At 42.1% G+C, this 22,112-nt stretch overlaps 1 protein-coding gene across 1 annotated transcript; it reads left to right on the plus strand.

Moving 5' to 3' along the window:
* Nucleotides 1–2,102: 2,102 nt before the first annotated feature.
* LOC139538235 (piggyBac transposable element-derived protein 4-like) lies at nucleotides 2,103–21,652 on the plus strand. The gene is made up of 3 exons (XM_071340091.1): nucleotides 2,103–2,239; nucleotides 20,054–21,092; nucleotides 21,134–21,652. Exons 1-3 carry the CDS (start codon nucleotides 2,103–2,105, stop codon nucleotides 21,650–21,652), a joined length of 1,695 nt encoding a protein of 564 aa, XP_071196192.1.
* The last annotated feature ends 460 nt before the right edge of the window (nucleotides 21,653–22,112 follow it).

Raw genomic sequence — 22,112 nt, forward strand, 5'->3', positions numbered from 1 at the left:
GCATTCCCAGCATAAGGCGCTAGTAGATTCAGGCGCGGCTGGGAATTTCATTAATAAAGGTTTAGCTCATAGTTTAGGGATCCCGATTGTTCCTGTGGATATGCCTTTTCCCGTTCATGCCTTAGATAGTCGACCATTAGGGTCAGGGTTTATCAGGGAGGCCACCGCTCCTTTGAGTATGGTAACGCAGGGGGGTCACAATGAGAAGATTAGTATTTTCCTTATTGATTCTCCTGCGTACTCTGTGGTGCTGGGCCTACCCTGGTTAGCTTGTCATAAAGCCACTGTTTCGTGGCCACAGAGGGCTCTCACGGGGTGGTCGCGAGAGTGCTCAGGTAGGTGTTTAGGGGTTTCCGTTGGTGCTACTACGGTGGAAAGTCCAGACCAGGTCTCCACCGTGCGCATCCCCCCAGAATATGCCGATTTGGCTCTCGCCTTCTGTAAAAAGAGGGCGACTCAATTACCACCCCATCGATGGGGGGATTGTGCGATAGATCTCCTGGTAGACGCTGCATTTCCCAGGAGTCATGTGTATCCCCTGTCGCAAGCGGAGCCGGTGGCTATGGACACATATGTCTCCGAATCCCTGCGTCAGGGGTACATTCAGCCCTTCATTTCCCCTGTCTCCGCGAGTTTCTTTTTTGTGATGGAGGTTTGCGCCCGTGCATTGATTATCTGGTGCGTATTCGGAAGGGAGATGAGTGGAAGACGGTATTTAGTACCACCTCAGGGCATTATGAGTACCTCGTCATGTCGTATGGGTTGATGAATGCTCCATCAGTCTTCCAATCATTTGTAGACGAGATTTTCAGAGACCTGCACGGGCAGGGTGTAGTCGTGTATATCGATGACATCCTGATATACTCCGCTACACGCGCCGAGCATGTGTCTCTGGTGTGCAAAGTGTTTGGTCGCCTGTTGGAGCATGACCTATATGTCAAGGCTATATGTCAAATGCTTGTTCTTCCAACAGTCCGTCTCCTTCCTAGGGCATCGAATTTCCACGTCAGGAGTGAAGATGGAGAGTGACCGCATTGCAGCCGTGCGTAATTGGCCGATTCCCACCACGGTATTGGAGGTGCAGCGATTCTTAGGGTTTGCCAACTACTACCGCAGGTTTATCTGGGGTTTTGGTCAGGTTGCTGCTCCCATTACCTCACTGCTAAAGGGGGCCCCGGTGTGCTTGCAATGGTCAGCTGAGGCGAACAGGGCTTTTAGGCACTTGAAGGCTTTTTTTGCCTCGGTTCTGGTGTTGGCTCATCCGGATCCCTCTTTGCCATTCATAGTGGAGGTGGACGCATTTGAAGCTGGGATAGGAGCAGTGCTCTCTCAGCGCTCGGGTGCGCCAGTGAAGCTCTGCCCCTGTGCCTTCTTTTCGAAGAAGCTGACTCTGATGCCAAGGAGCTGATACCTTAATACACATTGAAGGGAGAAAGGTTAGTGGAGGAATGGCGGAGTGGCGGAGCAAGTTCTGGGCCATCTCTGCCCATGGCACGAACTTCGCCCACTCCTCCGGCCGGTCCTGGCAATAAGACCGCAGAAACCTACCTACATCCTGGTTAACTCTCTCCACCTGCCCATTACTCTCGGGGTGAAAACCTGAGGTAAGGCTGTCCGAGACCCCCAGACGTTCCATGAACGCCTTCCAGGCCCTTGACATGAACTGGGGACCCCGATCAGACACTATATCCTCAGGCACCCCATAGTGCCCGGAAAACGTGTGTAAACAGGGCCTCCGCAGTTTGTAAGGCCGTAGGGAGACCGGGCAAAGGGAGGAGACAACAGTTAAAAAATCCACCGACAGGTGCGACCACGGCCGTTGTGGAACGGGTAAGGGTTGTAACTTACCTCTGGGCAGGTGTCTAGGAGCCTTGCACTGGGCGCACACTGAGCAGGAGGAAACATAAATCCTCACGTCCTTAGCTAAAGTGGGCCACCAGTACCTCCCTTCAAGACAGCGCACCGTCCGACCTATCCCAGGATGACCAGAGGAGGGTGACGTGTGGGCCCAATAGATCAGTCGGTCACGGACAGCAGACGGAACGTACAGACGCCCAGCTGGACATTGAGCGGGAAAGGGCTCTGCACGTGACGCCCGCTCAATGTCCGTGTCCAGCTCCCACACTACCGGCGCCACCAAACAAGAGCCTGGGAGTATGGGAGTGGGATTCATGGACCGTTCCTCTGTGTCATACAGCTGGGGCAGTGCGTCTGCCTTAACGTTCTGGGAGCCTGGTCTGTAAGAGAGGGTAAACACAAAACGGGTGAAAAACATGGCCCACCTTGCCTGACGAGGATTCAGTCTCCTCGCCTCCCGGATGTACTCCAGATTGCGATGGTCAGTCCAGATGAGAAAAGGGTGTTTAGCCCCCTCAAGCCAATGTCTCCACGCCTTCAAAGCTTTTATGACAGCCAACAGCTCCCGGTCCCCCACATCATTTAAACCAGGTGAGGTCTCCGTTTGTGTAGGAGGTGGAACCTAAGGGTTAGCTAAGGCGTATTGAGCAGGGCTAGAGGCTCTACAGTGAAATATGGCAATAATCACTAACCAAAACAGCAATAGACGAGGCATATTGACATTAGGGAGAGGCATGCGTAGCCGAGTGATCATAGGGGTCCAGTGAGAAGCTCGGCGGGCTGGAGACACGGCGATTCAGACAGATAGCGGACCGGGGCTAGCAAGCTAGCAGAAGGGCCATAGAGGGACGTCGTGACAGGAGAAGTTTGTTGTAGCCCCCTTGTGCTGTTACGTCGGTAGACCAGTCCTGATGAATCAGCAGGGCTCCGTGTGGTAAAAGGGTCCAGGCCAATTGGCAAATAGGTATAGTGGCCAAAGAAATTGTCCGATGGGCCTTTTCAGCTAAATGTCCGATATGCTCTAGACAGCTAGCGGTCCGCGGCTAGCAGGCTAGCAGATGGGCATTCAGGGGACGTTGTGACGGAGGAGCCAGTTGAAAATCCTCCTGGGGCAGATTACATCGGTAGTCCAGTCGTGATGGATTGGCGGGGCTCCGTGTCCGCAGCAAAAGGGGTCCAGGCCAATTGCCAAAATAGGTATTGTAGCCCAAGGAGTGGCTGATGGACCTCTTCGGCTAGCCGGGAGATGGGCCTAGCAAAGGCTAGCTCCAGGCTAATTGGTTCTTTCTTCGGGACAGAGACATTAGCCAGGAGTGGCCACTCGGATAGCAGCTAGCTAGCTGCGACGATCCAGGTGAAAAGATTCAGAGCTTGCGGTAGGGATCCAGAGATATGGTGAAAAATAAGTCCAATATGCCCTGGTTAGAATAGCTGTGCAGACTGGCAAGAGTTGTCTGGGTTAAAGGTTAGCTGATGACCGCTAGCAGTGGCTAGCTGACTACTAGCTAGTAGCTAGTTAGCTGGCTAGCTTCTGTTGGGGGTCCGGTTCAAATGCAGAGACCAGATTTGAACAATTGCCCATTGTTCCAGTCTGGGTTTTGAAGTAAGAAAGGCCCAATACGTTCCATACCAATAAATCAGTCTCTAGTTATGACATTTTTGCCCTACTTCTGTAACTACTCGAGCAAAACACCACAGTCTGAACAGAACACAGGGAGTTCAGAGCAGTCGGTGTGTCATAATCACTCGACTCATCACTGACTTATAATGGGGTTCCATGCAGGGTATATAGACTTATCCTCAGAAAAGAGCCAAATTAATCTTACTGTCCCTTCTCTCTCCCTCTCGCTTTTTTCTCTCTGCCTCTCTCAGTAATCATTCTCTCTTCTTCATTGTTCTTTTCTTTTCACTTTTTTTCCTCAGCCGCCGTTTCCTGAAAATGATGCACAGATAAAGCATATGCATGCACAGTCCAGTCAGCAATGATAAAACACTGTGTGTGTGTGTGTGTGTGTGTGTGTGCGTGTGCGTGTGTGTCTGTGCATGTTTGTATTCTTACATAAAGGCGCAGAGATATCTTCTTCACAAGTTTGTCCTTCAAAAATATGTATTTTCATTATTTTATACTTTCCCCCGCAGTTGTTATCATCTTATTTATCACTCTGTCTCCCCATGTGGCGAGTCCAGGGCCTTGCCAGGGCCTTTTGGATGGTCTGACAGTAGGATAATGAAAGTGCAACGCAGTGACAAACACACAGTAAAAAAAAAATCCTTGTCTCTGAGACAAATGATGCCCAATTTCTATCAACATGTGTAATATGCAAAATGGCAGGTGTCCAAAAACATTTGGTCACGTAGTGTATGTAGACATACGGACATTAATATTCTGTTAGATATCTAAGTACTACTACCCATGTGTCTGAACCTCCCAGAACGCTAGTCTTCAAATGAAATCCAATTTTATTTGTCACATGCGCCGAATACATGTGTAGACCTTGAAATGCTTTCTTACTTACGGTAATGTGTACACCTGTTGTATTTGGTGCATGTGACAAATAACATTTGATTTGAAGACTAGCTTTCTGGGAGGTTCAGACACATAAATAGTAGTTATTAAATATCTAACAGAATAATAATGTCTGTATGTCTACATACACTACATGACCAAAAGTATGTGGACACCTGCCATTTTGCCTATTACACAGTAATCTAATCTGATGGATTGAAACGCAGCAGATTGTAAGTAGTGATTAGATTAACTGTAGTGGGTAGTGGATGTGATTCTCTGTGTCTTTGTCCCCTCTGGCTAGGATAGGGGTGGTAGGAGGGGGTGATGTGCCTTACATCATCTGTGAAAAGTCTGTAATGATGTTACATACATAAACACACACACACACACACCTCATTTTAATTGAATCCATCATAGTAGTGGCCTTTGTCATTATCACAGCCTGGTGATTGATAACCTCTGTCCAGGGGTGCAGCCACTCCATGTTCCCCAACCAGGCTGAGATGTCCCGTCACTAACACTCCCATTTGTCAGACTAAATCACATTACTGGGCTGTTTTACCTCTGATTACCCAGAGGAAAGTAGACCCGGGGACAGACTCAAGCCATTTACATAAGGACTAACCCATCCATGGAGCCAGACTGTGTGTGTGTGTGTGTGTGTGTGTGTGTGTGTGTGTGTGTGTGTGTGTGTGTGTGTGTGTGTGTGTGTGTGTGTGTGTGTGTGTGTGTGTGTGTGTGTGTGTGTGTGTGTGTGTGTGTGTGTGTTTGTTTCGCCATAACAATACCACCAGTCTTGTGTGTCTGGGTTTACTCACAATCTCTTGGAGAGAAACAATATCTGACAAAGTCCAAATCCTAATGAAGTTATGCTAACTAGTAAATACCTGCCTTACAACAACAAAAAACACTTGGATTTTTTTTTCTTTCGAACACGTGTGAACAAATCAAATGTGAAAACTTTCCCAGGTAAAAAACAGATGCTACATTTTTATGTCAGACACGTGGTTTTCAGACGTGACATTTCACAAGATTTTTTCACATGTGAACAAATCACGGGAAAGTACAGACGTGGTTTTACAACATCTTAACATTCAACCAAGAGGGCCAAAACTAATTTTGAAGTCGCAAGTGGGGCTACCTCATTACTTGACCATGAGCAAACATGACTGACTCATGTCCGCTACACTTTCACATGTGCATTTTCACATTTGAATGTAAACTACAGCTGTCAAACTATTCAAAAAAAAATATCGAGTTCATTGCAGGATTTGCTGTGATTAATCAAGAATGATCACAAATTAATAATTTGCTCAAATTGAACTTTGATTTAATACAAATAGCAATTCCACATGTGAAAGTTAACTTTTTTACTTACATGTGAAAACGCTAATTACATTTTCACGTGACTGGTTTTCAGGTGAACTTGCAATACCACATCTGAAAGTTTCTTTCTTGTAAAACTGCAAATTTAATCTCGATTTTTTTCAAATTTATGGACGATTCACGATATATGCATAATGAACATTCCCCAATAATGACTAACTTCTGGTAGCAGGCATTATAGAAAATACCACAGGACTCATAAACAATCTCTCAAGCAGTAGCCCACATGCTAGTGAATAGCCAACTAATCTTTATATTTCAAGTTTAGCCAACTTTGATATATTTGCTAGCTAACAAGGCAGAACAGTTGAATTGTTATAAACACCCTTCTGTCCGTCTCCAACTGTTTGAATAACATGTCCACTTTGTTCAGATGTTGAAATCAAGGGGCCTACATTATTTCTCAAAATGAGAACGACTTGCTAATTCCTTATATAATTGTGCTTTATGCTAATTGCACATTCATAAAACACAGACTAGACAGCTAGTATAACAGTCTTTGGCTAAAATGCTGCTAGCGGTACGTGCACATTGTTTGGGGTGGTAAGGGAAACTTTTAAATGTGCCTTTTGAGGCCATGCAATTCTATACTAATCTTTAAAACAAAAGCAATTTAGGTCAAAAGACTTCATAATAACAAAATAAATAGAGGAACTATCAGTACAGATAGATAGCAATAACAGCTGTACCAGAGAGGCACGGAATAAGTTAGAGTAAAAACAAAAAATGTATTGTCACGTCTACTCCTCGTCTCCTGCGTTTGATGTTGCAGGTTTACTAACCACTGGTCCTGGCAACCAGCTCCTCATGATGAGGCACACCTGGACTCCATTTCCTCACTCATTACCTCCCCTATATCTGGCACTCACTTAGGGTCATCCCAGGGAGTATTGATGTTGTTTCTTGTCTATATGCTATGCTTGTATTGGTCCATTTATTATTAAACTCATCACCTGCACTTGCTTCCTGACTCCCAGCGCCTACGTTACACTTATTCAAGAAAGATCAAATGTAATATAATAGAAAAATAAAGTGAACTGGATGGAATATGGGAAAAAACTTGTTACACATGACAGAGTCAACCATGATTCACCAAATTATATTTTGAAAGAGGAAGCATAGTACTTTAAGCATATGTTTTCATTTCAGTCACCTCCATCTCCACTAACAAAAGTTAATTGCAACAAGGTTTTTCTATTAATAATGTAAAATTAACAGCTGTACAGAAAGACTTATGTGAAGATCAAATTACAGCGAAGTAACTTCTTGATACAATTATAGACTTTAAGTAAGTGAACTCCAGGGCTGGATGGCATACCAGTCGAGGTATATCACACTTTTTTTATGTACTCAGAGGACCGTTATTAGCATGTTTTAACCACTCCTATTAAAAATGGGAGACTACCACATACTCGACAAGAAGGTCAGATTTCACTATTACTGAAACAGGACCAAGGTGTTAAATATAAAGATCCAGTCCATTTAAAACAATAGAGGCCCCTTACACTTGAGTGTTGTGATGCAAAACAGTCAGCAACAGTCATATCGCACAGAATTAAGGTGTTGTCAGATATTATTAATTCTAATCGGACAGATTTTTTACATGGACAATACAATGGAGATAATATAAGGCAAGTACTGGAAACAATAGAACACTATGAAAAATCTGGGAAACCAGGCCTGCTATTCATAGCTGACTTTGAAAAGGTTTTTGATAAAGTATGACTGGAGTTTAAAGAGGCTGAAGAAATTTGGCTTGGCACCTGAAACACTCACAAACTTTTACAGATGCACAAATGAGAGCATCCTGTCGGGCTGTATCACCGCCTGGTACGGCAACTGCACCACCTGCAACTGCAGGGCTCTCCATAGGGTGGTGCGTACAGCCCAACGCATCATAGCGGGCAAACTACCTGTCCTCCATGACACCTACAGCACCCAGTGTTACAGGAAGGCCAAAAATATCAAGGACAACAACTACCCGAGCCACTGCCTGTTCCCCCCGCTATCATCCAGAAGGCGAGGTCAGTACAGGTGCATCAAAGCTGGGACCGAGAGACTGAAAAACATATTCTATTTCAAGGCCATCAGACTGTATGATTGCTATCATTAACACACAGAGGCTGCTGCCTATATACATAGACTTGAAATGACTGGCCACTTTAATAATTGGAACACTAGCCACTTTAATAATGTTTACATATCTTGCATTACTCATCTCATATGTATATACTGTATTCTATACTATTCTACTGTATCTTAGTCTATGCCGCTCTGACATTGCTCGTCCATATATTTATATATTCTTACTTCCATTATTTTACTTAGATTTGTGTGTATTGGGTATATGTTGTGAAATTGGTAGATATTACTTGTGAGATATTACTGCACTGTTGGAGCTAGAAACGCAAGCATTTCGCTACACCTGCAATAACATCTGCTAAACACGTGTATGTGGCCAATACAATTTGATTTGATTTGAAAATCATGTATAGTAACCCTAGGTGTAAAATAGTAAATAATGACTACTTCTCAGGAAGTTTTAAACTGTCAAAAGGAGTTAAACAAGGTTGTCCTCTATCGGCATATCTATTTATTATGGCCTGTAACGAGTGTGCTGAGAGTCGGGAAACAAGTTCAGGGAGTGAGTGTTTTAATACATAAATGCAACTAAATACAAAACAAGAAACAAACAACGCACGAAACAGAAACAGAAACAATAATGCCTGGGGAAAGATCAAAGGGAGTGACATATCTAGGGAAGGTAATCAGGAAAGTGATGGAGTTCAGGTGAGTCTGACCAGACGCAGGTGCACGTAACGATGGTGACAGGTGTGCGCCATAATGAGCAGCCTGTTGACCTAGAGGCCGGAGAGGGAGCACACGTGACAGGCCATCGAAATGTCAGCTATTAAAATCAGATCCAACAATATCAAGGGATTTGAAATACAAGGGTTAAAAACAAAGGTGTCATTGGTGTCAAATGTTTTAAAACGGTATAATCTTAGTAAATGATATCATAAATAGGACTGGTGGAGTTATGTCACACATGCAGCTAACAAACACATATGTTAATGTCTGCTCTACCCAAAATTACAACAAATTAATTGCAGCATTACCACAAAAATGGAAGAGGAAAGTGGAAAGGGGAAAAGGTAAGGAACTTGTCTCTCGTCCCTGCATTAAAGACGATAGTTGGATAAAGAAAACTGTGATAACTAAAAAAGTATACCAGTTTCATTTAAGGACCAAAAAATTGACAGCCGTACCGTATAGATTGCAAAATAGTTGGAAGGAGATTTTTGACGTATCGATTCCATGGCACATGGTTTATGAACTGATATGCAAAATGACATCGAATTCAAAACTTTGAATTTTAAAATTTCAACGATGATACAAAATTCTTGCAACCAATAGAATGTTATTTATATTGGGGATAACACCTTCCCAGTTCTGCAGATTTTGCTTCAAAGATGCAGAATAATTTGATAATTTGTTTTGGTGCTGTCCATATGTAGCTTATTTTTGGTCAAAGATCCAGGAATGGCTGAAGAATTGCAATATTTACCTTGGGCTAACCCTGCAGATAGCACTACTGGGTGATCTGAAAAGTCATAGTCAATCGATCAATAATGTAATAATTTTAGCAAAAATGTTTATTTTCAATTTACAATCTGTAGAAACAATGAGAGTAGAAAGGTTCAGAACTTTTGTGAAACATCACAGCACAATTGAAAAACATAGGACAAATAGAAATAGATGGGAGGGGTTGAATGGAGCTGAAGGTTGGGACTAATAACAAGATAACTAATGTAAAACATTCTGTTCCAGTAAAACGTATTTAGGTTGAGAACTTTTGTGAAAGGGCACACAGTTTGAAAGATATGGCAAATAGAAATCAAACCGGGTGGACATCAGAAATAGATGGGAGAGGTTGAGGGTAGAGGAAGGACGGAAGTAAAAAATAACAAAATAGAACTATTGTAAAATAGACTGTGTCCATAAAATGTGTATATAGTATGTATACGCTGGAAATACAGGCCAATGCATTGCTGTTCACTAGTTTGCTCCAATTGGGGGAGGGGTGGTAAGGTTGGAGGGTAATAAAGGAAAATATATTTAAAAAAAGATATGTATATATGTGTATGTATTTGTATGTATGTACTGTATATATGTATGCATTTATATGTGTATGTATATGTGTGTATGTATGTATGTATGTGTATTGTCATGTCTTTAGTATCCTTAATGTGATGACATGCTATTTTATCAAATCGATTACCTAACGTTTAATTGATTACGTTATTGAATTAAATCATGCAACAAATAACTCATTAATAACCTGGGGAACCACAGAGAAGTTTATTTAAGGAGTTCAGTCTTCCGAATTAATTCTTAGAGATCCAAAGATCTCTTACATTTCAGTCATCAATCAGTCAATAATTATTCTTTACCTTCTATCAGTCTCATCTGAACGTCGTAAAATTCTTGGTTATCTGCACAAACCCCAGTTTCCATAATGAATAAGCAATATACAAGTTGGCTTAATTATTTATTTACTAACTAACTAATGAATCACACAGAATGACATAACAAACAAACAGTAGATATTGGTTACTAACAATGATAGAAAAGTCCCTAGTGGGCTAAGCAGATATGACGGCTTGGTATACAAAGAAAGGGGGTGGGGACTGAGAAAGAGAGGAAAAGACTAAATGGATTCACTACAAACATTCTATAATAATATTAATTGAAATGCTAATCCTTTGTACATGAACGGCCGCTCATTCGAGAATAATTGCAAATGATATATTTACATTGTTGTCTTCTCTGTTGGAATCCTCATTCATTCAGGGTTCATCAGTCTCTGGTTAACTTCTTGAGAATACAGGGGGTGCTATTTTCGCATTAGCATAATTTGCTCTACAGATTAAACTGCCTCTTATTCAATTATTGCTCTTACTATATGCATATAAATAATACCTTTGGAAAGAAAACAGTCTCTAGTTTCTAAAACCGTTTCAATTTTGTCTCTGAGTGATACAGAAGTCATTTCACAGCACTTTCCATGACCAAGAACATAAAATCAAGATGTGTTATGCTGGCTTCAAAGCTCTGCCTATATATGGTCGTGCCCCCTATGACCAGAAACACACTTCATTCGCCTTCCTCTGGTTGTCAAGAGGACGTCAGAGGAGAAATTCTTTGTTTACCTTGGACTGACGTGAAATAGGACCCATTTCTTTGGCGTGACCGACAACTTCCGGTTTACTGAATCGCTCGAATTTGAGCTGCGATTGTGTACTGTTTTGCTGGCGTTATGTATGAAAACTATCTCCGTGTCGAATTTTGTTTGATACATGTGACCATATCATCGTAATGTATGTTTTTTCAATATAGTTTAATCAGATGATTTGAATTTTTCCGGGAGTTTTGCGGTGTTCCGTTGTCGGATTGTATTTACGTTTGAGAAATCCGTGCCACTCGACCGGTACCTGTGCTAAATGGAGTGGGCAAGGAACAATTCTGAACGGAACCAACGACTCATCTTGACAAAGGACACTTTGATCAACATTCTGATGAAAGATCAGCCATAGTAAGACCCAATTTACGATGTTATATCATATCTGTTGTGCATGTGAACTGGCCGTGGGCGCCTAGCCGAATCTGCCTGGTATAGCTATGCTAATTTAGCGCTACATTTTGTTTTCGTTATAAAACATTTCATAAATCTGAAATATTGTTTGGATTCACCAGATGTTGGGCTTTCAATATCTGTACGCTGTGTATTTTTCTGAAATGTTTTAAAATGAGTAATTAGTTATATGACGTTGGTCTCTGTAATTGTTCTGGCTTGGTCGGCACCTTTTCAGATTGCAGCTGCAATGTAGAACTGTGATTTATACCTGAAAAATGCACATTTAAAAAAAATAAACTATGCAATTCCATAAATATGTTATCAGACTGTCATCTTATGAAGTTGTTTCTTGGTTAGTGGCTATATATATTTTTACTTCGTCGAATTAGTGATAGCTACTGACGCAGGAAAAGGCTGTTGGGAGTAAAAATATCGTGTCCTTTGCTAACGTGGTTAGCTAATAGATTTACATATTGTGTCTTCCCTGTAAAACATTTAAAAAATCTGAAATGGTGGCTTTATTCACAAGACCTGTATCTTTCATCTGGTGTCTTAGACTTGTGATTTAATGATATTTAGATGCTACAAGTTACTTGTGACGCTATGCTAGCTATGCTACTCAGTGGGGTGGGGGGTGGGGGGTGCTACCGGATCAGGGTTGGTGACTCGTGAGAAGTTAATTTAATACCCATCCCGGATCCGGGACCATCCTCATCAAAAAAGCTGACTAGCATAGCCTAGCCTAACGGGACAGGGATATCATATAATATAATTTTCATGAAATCACAAGTCCAATACAGCAAATGAAAGATAAACAGCTTGTGAATCCAGCCATCATTTCCGATTTTTAAAATGTTTTACAGCGAAAACACAATCCGTATTTCTATTAGCTAACCACAATAGCCAAAGACTCAACCGCATATTTTCACCATGTTTCTACCGCATCGGTAGCTATCACAAAACCGACCAAATAGAGATAAAATTAGTCACTAACCAAGAAACAACTTCATCAGATGACAGTCTTATAACATGTTATACAATACATTTATGTTTTGTTCGAAAATGTGCATATTTGAGGTATAAATCATAGTTTTACATTGCAGCTACCATCAAAAATAGCACCAAAGCAGCCAGAATAATTACAGAGAGCAACGTGAAATACCTAAATACTCATCATAAAACATTTATGAAAAATACATGGTGTACAGCAAATGAAAGATAAACATCTTGTGAATCCAGCCAATATTTCCGATTTTTTAAAGTGTTTTACAGCGAAAACACAATATATATTTCTATTAGCTCACTACAGTAGCCAAACACACAACGCAATTTACTCCCCGCAAAAATAGCTTGCACAAAACCGACAAAATAGAGATAAAATTAATCACTAACCTTGAACAAATTCATCAGATGACAGTCTTATAACATCATGTTATACAATACAATTATGTTTTGTTCGAAAATGTGCATATTTAGAGCTACAAATCCTGATTATACATTGTGAATACGTAGCATCGATTCACCAGAATCTCCAGAGATATTTTGGACACTCACCTAATCTGACCAAAGAACTCATCATAAACTTTACATAAAAATACTTGTTGTATGGCAAATCAAAGATACACTGGTTCTTAACTTCTTATGGCTGCAGGGGCAGTATTGAGTAACTTGGATAAAGGTGCCCATTTCAAACGGCCTCGTACTCAATTCTTGCTCTTACAATATGCATATTATTATTACTATTGGATAGAAAACACTCTCTAGTTTCTAAAACCGTTTGAATTATATCTGTGAGTAAAACAGAACTCATTTTGCAGCAAACTTCCTGACAGGAAGTGGAAAATCTGAAATCGATGCTCTGTTCGAGGGCCTGCCTATAAATGGCCTTCATATATATCAGTATACATGCACTTCATACACCTTCCACTAGATGTCAACAGGGAGTGAGAGAAGAAATGGAGTGTATAACTTGATCTGGGGTCGAATAAAAGCTCTTGGCATGACGTGACCCCAATTTCCTGTTTCCTGGAACGCGCGAGAAGGGACCTGGTATTGCCTTCTGTAAAGCTGTCGTTATAGACGACTAATATCTCCGGCTTTGATTTTATTTGATACATGTGACAATATCATCGTAAAGTATGTTTTTTCAATATAGTTTTATTAGATTATTGAATTTTTTTTGGGGACGTTAGGCGTGTTGCTTTGTCTGCGTATGTTCAGGAAGGAGAGCTTCGCGCCACTTTGCTAGCTTTCCGTGCTAATTGACTGGAGAAGAGGACATTCTAAATCCAAACAACGATTGTTCTGGACAAAGGACCCCTTGTACAACATTCTGATGGAAGATCATCAAAAGTAGGACCCATTTTATGATGCTATTTCATATATCTGTCGAACATGTTGTACTAGTAGTTTGCGCCCAGATTTTGGGCACTCTCTCGCTATAACTAAGCTGGATGTCGTAATTAAGTTATTTTTAGAATTCTAACACGGCGATTGCATTAACCTCTTTGGGCTGCAGGGGCAGTATTGAGTAGCCTGGATAAAAGGTGCCCATTTCAAACGGCCTCGTACTCAATTCTTGCTCGTACAATATGCATATTATCATTACCATTGGATAGAAAACACTCTCTAGTTTCTAAAACCGTTTGAATTATATCTGTGAGTAAAACAGAACTCATTTTGCAGCAAACTTCCTGACAGGAAGTGGAAAATCTGAAATCGATGCTCTGTTCTAGGGCCTGCCTATTCAATTGCCTTATATTTATCGATATGCATGCACTTCATACGCCTTCCACTAGATGTCAACAGGCAGTGGAAGGTGGAATGGGGTGTCTAGCTTGATCTGAGGTCGAACAATAGCTTTTGACAGGTCTGGAATTTTCTTTGTCTTCGAAGGCGCAAGGTGGAGCTCGACATTGCCTTCTGAAAAGCGTTCGGTTTACACGGCGAATATCTCCGGCTCTGATTTTATTTGATACATGTGATAATAACATCATAAAGTAAGTTTTTTCAACCGAGTTTTATCAGTTTATTCAACGTTTATTGGGACTTTTGGAATTTTCCGTTCTTTGCGCCAAGAGAAGATGGGCATGTTCGCGCCACATGGCTAGCTAAGGTTGCTAATTCGACAGAAGAAATAGACATTCTAAAACCAAACAACGATTTATTCTGGACCAAGGACTCCTTGTACAACATTCTGATGGAAGCTCAACAAAAGTAAGAAAACATTTATGATGTTATTTCGTATTTCTGTGTAAATTGTTGAGTCCTATTCTCCGCCGATTTGGTGAGTGCTGTCTCACAATAACGCAAGTTGTATGTTATGGTAAAGTTATTTTTAAAAATCTAACACAGCGGTTGCATTAACGGGATCAACATCCGGGAAATTTCAGAGCGACAAACTAAAAATACAACATCGTGACATTAAACATTCTTGAAAATTCAAGTGTCTTACATCCTTCAAACGATTAGAATGTTGGTAATCAAATTGCGTTTTCCGATTTAAAATAGCTATTACAGAGAAAAAATGACATGCTTTTGTTTGAGAAGAGCGATCAACAACAACAAACTTTTTCCGCCATGACAGGTTTGACACATTCACATCTGAAGGTAAAATTATGACTTACATTCTGATATCTTGCTCTTATTCCTCCTCCTGAGGGTCCCAGTGATCAAATTAAGTGCTGTTTTTTCTTTGATAAAATACATTTTTATAGCCTAACACGAAACATTTTGTAAACCGCTTGTGTCGTGAATTCCGTCTCTATCAACTTTTGACGAAGCATTCGACGTAATTACACACACTAAACAATCGTTTATCTAGTCATGGCTGGTTTCATTGCAATCCTCTGGATGTTTGTAACACAGCCAAACTTGATGGTTCTTTTTGCGGGGCGTATTGACAGAAAGGAACTGATTTGAAGACAACGAGCAATGACCTCATTGCGCACCAATAATATTAGCGAAGTTTCGTTGATTGACTGTATTTCTGCCCAATGACCACTGATCTTCTTGAAATCTAGCTTGGTAGATAGCCAATGAGCTGAGGTAAACGCCAGTATGTGATGGTTATGGGTTGAACCACCAGCCCTTGTTAGTAAACGCACGCGTAACGAATTTCATTCCACCATTGACGATCAGACTTTTTGCAGACACACGCGTTACGCACAGCAGTATTTTGTGAAGAGTATTTTCTACCATTTCATAGAAAACATCATGGCGAATAAATCAGGAAAAGCGAAGTCAAAATCTAAGTATACAGATTTGCACCAAATTATAGAAGAACTAGATAGGGAAAGTGAGACAGATTATTTGCTTGAAGAATTTTTGAGTGAGCATAGTTTTGACTCAAAGAATGAAGAGATGTTTCTGCAAGGAGAGGACATAATTCTGGACTGGTAAATGCTAATGCCGTTGTTTGAAATATATTTAAAAAAAAAATAGCATTATTATTATTTTATTTTTTTGTGTGCAATTTATAGAAATATAAAATGTGTAAAGTACACATTGGCTATACATAGTGTGTGTGTGTGTGTGTGTGTGTGTGTGTGTGTGTGTGTGTATGTATGTATATGACCCATAACCTGTGTTTGTATGTATGTATGTATGTATGTATGTATATATATATATATATATATATATTCCATGTCAGATATATATATTTTCAATTTTTTATCAAAATGGAATGGAGTAGAACAGCAAACACACACATGGCCACTGGGCCACATGGCCACTGGGTGGGTGTATGTATGTATGTATGTGTATGTGTGTGTGTGTATGTACAGTGGGGAGAACAAGTATTTGATACACTGCCGATTTTGCAGGTTTTCCTACTTACAAAGCATGTAGAGGTCTGTAATTTTTTATCATAGGTAACATTTAACATTTTTTAACATTTAAGTCATTTAGCAGACGCTCTTATCCAGAGCGACTTACAAATTGGAAAGTTCATACATAGTCATCCTGGTCCCCCCGTGGGGAATGAACCCACAACCCTGGCGTTGCAAGCGCCATGCTCTACCAACTGAGCCACACGGGACCACGGGACCAAGGTACACTTCAACTATGAGAGACGGAATCTAAAACAAAAATCCAGAAAATCACATTGTATGATTTTTAAGTAATTAATTTGCATTTTATTGCATGACATAAGTATTTGATACATCAGAAAAGCAGAACTTAATATTTGGTACAGAAACCTTTGTTTGCAATTACAGAGATCATACGTTTCCTGTAGTTCTTGACTAGGTTTGCACACACTGCAGCAGGGATTTTGGCCCACTCCTCCCTGCAGATCTTCTCCAGATCCTTCAGGTTTCGGGGCTGTCGCTGGGCAATGCAGACGTTCAGCTCCCTCCAAAGATTTTCTATTGGGTTCAGGTCTGGAGACTGGCTAGGCCACTCCAGGACCTTGAGATGCTTCTTACGGAGCCACTCCTTAGTTGCCATGGCTGTGTGCTTCGTGTCGTTGTCATGCTGGAAGACCCAGCCACGACCCATCTTCAATGCTCTTACTGAGGGAAGGAGGTTGTTGGCCAAGATCTCGCGATACATGGCCCCATCCATCCTCCCCTCAATACGGTGCAGTCGTCCTGTCCCCTTTGCAGAAAAGCATCCCCAAAGAATGATGTTTCCACCTCCATGCTTCACGGTTGGGATGGTGTCCTGGGGTTGTACTCATACTTCTTCTTCCTCCAAACACGGCGAGTGGAGTTAGACCAAAAAGCTCTATTTTTGTCTCATCAGACCACATGACCTTCTCCCATTCCTCCTCTGGATCATCCAGATGGTCATTGGCAAACTTCAGACGGGCCTGGACATGCACTGGCTTAAGCAGGGGGACCTTGCGTGCGCTGCAGGATTTTAATCCATGACGGCGTAGTGTGTTACTAATGGTTTTCTTTGAGACTGTGGTCCCAGCTCTCTTCAGGTCATTGACCAGGTCCTGCCGTGTAGTTCTGGGCTGATCCCTCACCTTCCTCATGATCATTGATGCCCCACGAGGTGAAATCTTGCATGGAGCCCCAGAACGAGGGTGATTGACCGTCATCTTGAACTTCTTCCATTTTCTAATAATTGCGCCAACAGTTGTTTCCTTCTCACCAAGCTGCTTGCCTATTGTCCTGTAGCCCATCCCAGCCTTGTGAAGGTCTACAATTTTATCCCTGATGTCCTTACACAGCTCTCTGGTCTTGGCCATTGTGGAGAGGTTGGAATCTGTTTGATTGAGTGTGTGGACAGGTGTCTTTTATACAGGTAACGAGTTCAAACAGGTGCAGTTAATACAGGTAATGAGTGGAGAACAGGAGGGCTTCTTAAAGAAAAACTAACAGGTCTGTGAGAGCCGGAATTCTTACTGGTTGGTAGGTGATCAAATACTTATGTCATGCAATAAAATGCAAATTAATTATTTAAAAATCATACAATGTGATTTTCTGGATTTTTGTTTTAGATTCCGTCTCTCATAGTTGAAGTGTACCTATGATAAAAAATTACAGACCTCTACATGCTTTGTAAGTAGGAAAACCTGCAAAATCGGGAGTGTATCAAATACTTGTTCTCCCCACTGTATGTATGTATGTATGTATGTATGTATGTATGTATGTATGTATGTGTGTGTGTGTGTGTGTGTGTGTGTGTGTGTGTGTGTGTGTGTGTGTGTGTGTGTGTGTGTGTGTGTGTGTGTATGTGTATATGTATGTATGTGTGTGTGTGTGTGTGTGTGTGTGTGTGTGTGTGTGTATGTATGTAAATACAGTGGGGAGAACAAGTATTTGATACACTGCCGATTTTGCAGGTTTTCCTACTTACAAAGCATGTAGAGGTCTGTAATTTTTATCATAGGTACACTTCAACTATGAGAGACGGAATCTAAAACAAAAATCCAGAAAATCACATTGTATGATTTTTAAGTAATTAATTTGCATTTTATTGCATGACATAAGTATTTGATACATCAGAAAAGCAGAACTTAATATTTGGTACAGAAACCTTTGTTTGCAATTACAGAGATCATACGTTTCCTGTAGTTCTTGACTAGGTTTGCACACACTGCAGCAGGGATTTTGGCCCACTCCTCCCTACAGATCTTCTCCAGATCCTTCAGGTTTCGGGGCTGTCGCTGGGCAATACGGACTTTCAGCTCCCTCCAAAGATTTTCTATTGGGTTCAGGTTTGGAGACTGGCTAGGCCACTCCAGGACCTTGAGATGCTTCTTACGGAGCCACTCCTTAGTTGCCCTGGCTGTGTGTTTCGGGTCGTTGTCATGCTGGAAGACCCAGCCACGACCCATCTTCAATGCTCTTACTGAGGGAAGGAGGTTGTTGGCCAAGATCTCGCGATACATGGCCCCATCCATCCTCCCCTCAATACGGTGCAGTCGTCCTGTCCCCTTTGCAGAAAAGCATCCCCAAAGAATGATGTTTCCACCTCCATGCTTCACGGTTGGGATGGTGTTCTTGGGGTTGTACTCATACTTCTTCTTCCTCCAAACACGGCGAGTGGAGTTAGACCAAAAAGCTCTATTTTTGTCTCATCAGACCACATGACCTTCTCCCATTCCTCCTCTGGATCATCCAGATGGTCATTGGCAAACTTCAGACGGGCCTGGACATGCACTGGCTTAAGCAGGGGGACCTTGCGTGCGCTGCAGGATTTTAATCCATGACGGCGTAGTGTGTTACTAATGGTTTTCTTTGAGACTGTGGTCCCAGCTCTCTTCAGGTCATTGACCAGGTCCTGCCGTGTAGTTCTGGGCTGATCCCTCACCTTCCTCATGATCATTGATGCCCCACGAGGTGAAATCTTGCATGGAGCCCCAGACCGAGGGTGATTGACCGTCATCTTGAACTTCTTCCATTTTCTAATAATTGCGCCAACAGTTGTTTCCTTCTCACCAAGCTGCTTGCCTATTGTCCTGTAGCCCATCCCAGCCTTGTGCAGGTCTACAAATTTATCCCTGATGTCCTTACACAGCTCTCTGGTCTTGGCTATTGTGGAGAGGTTGGAATCTGTTTGATTGAGTGTGTGGACAGGTGTCTTTTATACAGGTAACGAGTTCAAACAGGTGCAGTTAATACAGGTAATGAGTGGAGAACAGGAGGGCTTCTTAAAGAAAAACTAACAGGTCTGTGAGAGCCGGAATTCTTACTGGTTGGTAGGTGATCAAATACTTATGTCATGCAATAAAATGCAAATTAATTATTTAAAAATCATACAATGTGATTTTCTGGATTTTTGTTTTAGATTCCGTCTCTCACAGTTGAAGTGTACCTATGATAAAAATGACAGACCTCTACATGCTTTGTAAGTAGGAAAACCTGCAAAATCGGCAGTGTATCAAATACTTGTTCTCCCCACTGTATATATTCCATGTCAGATATATATATTTTCCATGTTTTATTAAAATGGAATGGAGTAGAACAGCAAACACACACATGGCCACTGGGCCTGCTGCTCCACTCCCCCTTCATTTCCATATGAAATAGCCATTGGATGCTGTTGGGGGGAGGGCAGGCCCACAACAATGGCCGGAGTTGAATGGAACAGCACTTCACCATAGTGACTGTGTTCACTCTGCTCTATACAATACATATCTGTTTATTTTACGTGATGATACAAGGCTCATATATAACAAATATTTTTTTTAATGTTTTCTTTCACAGTGGTAGCGACTCCGACTGGGAGCCCCCGGTGCCAAGGTGCCCATCCCCCACTGAAGCGGGTTCATCCAGCCGGACCCCTGCTGTCTCCGGCTCCACACCTACCCCCGCCCGGCTATCTAGAGGTGTGAAAACACAAACAAAGAAGCGGAGGAAGGGAAGTGTGGAACCTGCTGGCAGAGAGGTAGAGGGGCATTGGCACTCTGTGCTGGAGGAGGATTTGGAGCCACGTCCTCCAAAATTCAGACCAAAAAGGCCACCAGGACCTCAGCTGGACATGACCTCAAAATACAGCCCCATGCAACTTTTTCAACTGTTTTTCACCCCGTCAGTTGTTGATTCCCTGGTGTCGAACACCAATAAGTACGGGGCTAAGAAGCAAGCAGGAAAGAAAGAGGCATGGAAGCCCATTTCCATGTCAGACCTTTTCTGCTACCTTTCACTGGTCATTTACATGGGGCTGGTGAAGTTAAAAACCCTCAAGGATTACTGGAAAACATCCCCACTCTATCAACTGCCTTTCCCCCCCACTGTCATGTCCTCTACAAGGTTTCTCAATATCTCACGGGCGCTTCACATCAGTGACCCAGAAGTTGATGAGGAGAATGACAGGAGGAGAGGCACCGCAAGGTTTGACAGGCTCTGCAAAGTCAAACCTCTCTACCCCAGCATCGTTGAGGCCTGGAAGACCTATTTTCAGCCCGCCCAGAACTTGTCCATAGATGAGAGGATGGTAGCCTCAAAGGCCAGAATTGGCCTAAAACAATGCATGCGTAACAAACCAACCAAGTGGGGTTACAAGCTGTTTGTTTTGGCTGATTCTGTGTGTGCCTACACGTGCAACTTTTTTGTCTATGAGGGGAAGAACACTTGTGCGACCGGTAAGGGACTTAGCTATGACTCTGTAATGGAGTTATTGGATTTTCAACTGCTGGGGAAGGGCTACAAACTTTTTGTGGACAACTTCTACACAAGCCCTACCCTGTTTGCAGACCTGAGGAAGCTGGATGTGTGGGCTTGTGGCACTATTCGGACCAACAGAGTGGGCTTTCCGAAGACAAAGGTAAACATGTGCTCCACTAGTCCTTCAGTGGCGATCACGTCGTCAGGCGTGTGAAGGACGCTACAGGGGCATGGACCACCAAAAATGTCCCCATTCCTGCAGCTATCAAGGACTACAACAAGGGAATGGGAGGTGTAGACCTATCAGACGCACTGATAGGTTACTACAATGTTCTGCACAAGACAAAGAAATGGTACAAGGCATTATTTTATAATTTCATTGACATTGCTGTGGTGAATTCCTTCATCCTGCAGAAGGAAATGGCGAAGAGCTGTGGACGGCCCTCCATCTCACAGCTAGCCTTCAGGGAGCTGCTCATCCGGGAGCTTGCTGGCTATAGCGCAAAGTCCACTGCATCAACTTCTGCCCCCTCTACCTCTGCCCCCAGTGTTGTTCACATGCCAAAGTTCATAACCGCAGGCATGAATGTGCCTCAGGGCCAAAAGGGCACAGCATGGAGGCGTCGTTGTGTTCTTTGCCACATCCCCCATCACCTGCACCATTTGTTCGGGTTTGCCTCTGCTTTACAGCAGAAATAGACTGCTATGGGACATGGCATCAGCAGCAAAATGTTGTGTAGACCCCTGTTTTTTTTGTATATATATATTTTCAAATATTTTTAAAACATTTTTATAATTTTTTTTGTGTTGCTTTTTGATATGTTGTATAAAGTTATTTGCACTGTTGTATATAGTTATATATCATTTCACCATTTCGACCACTTGGGTACATTTGGGCAACTTCTGTGGGACACCTGGGTGACTTCATGCTAAATGTCATGTAGCTCACCCATTCCTGAAGTTATCAGTCTAAAACTTTGCACAAATACAGTTGCCCTCTTGTGTTTTCCATCTAAATTGTATCCTATATGACTGTTTGGCTATTCTAGTACATGTGAAAGATGATGCTACAACAATAAAAAAACAGAAAACGTATGCTCTTTCTTTCTCTTTTCTTCTACCAGATCTATTGTGTTATATTTTCCTACATTCAATTAAC

The sequence above is a fragment of the Salvelinus alpinus genome, chromosome 14 (assembly GCF_045679555.1).
Source record: "Salvelinus alpinus chromosome 14, SLU_Salpinus.1, whole genome shotgun sequence".
NCBI classification, from domain to species: Eukaryota; Metazoa; Chordata; class Actinopteri; order Salmoniformes; family Salmonidae; genus Salvelinus; species Salvelinus alpinus.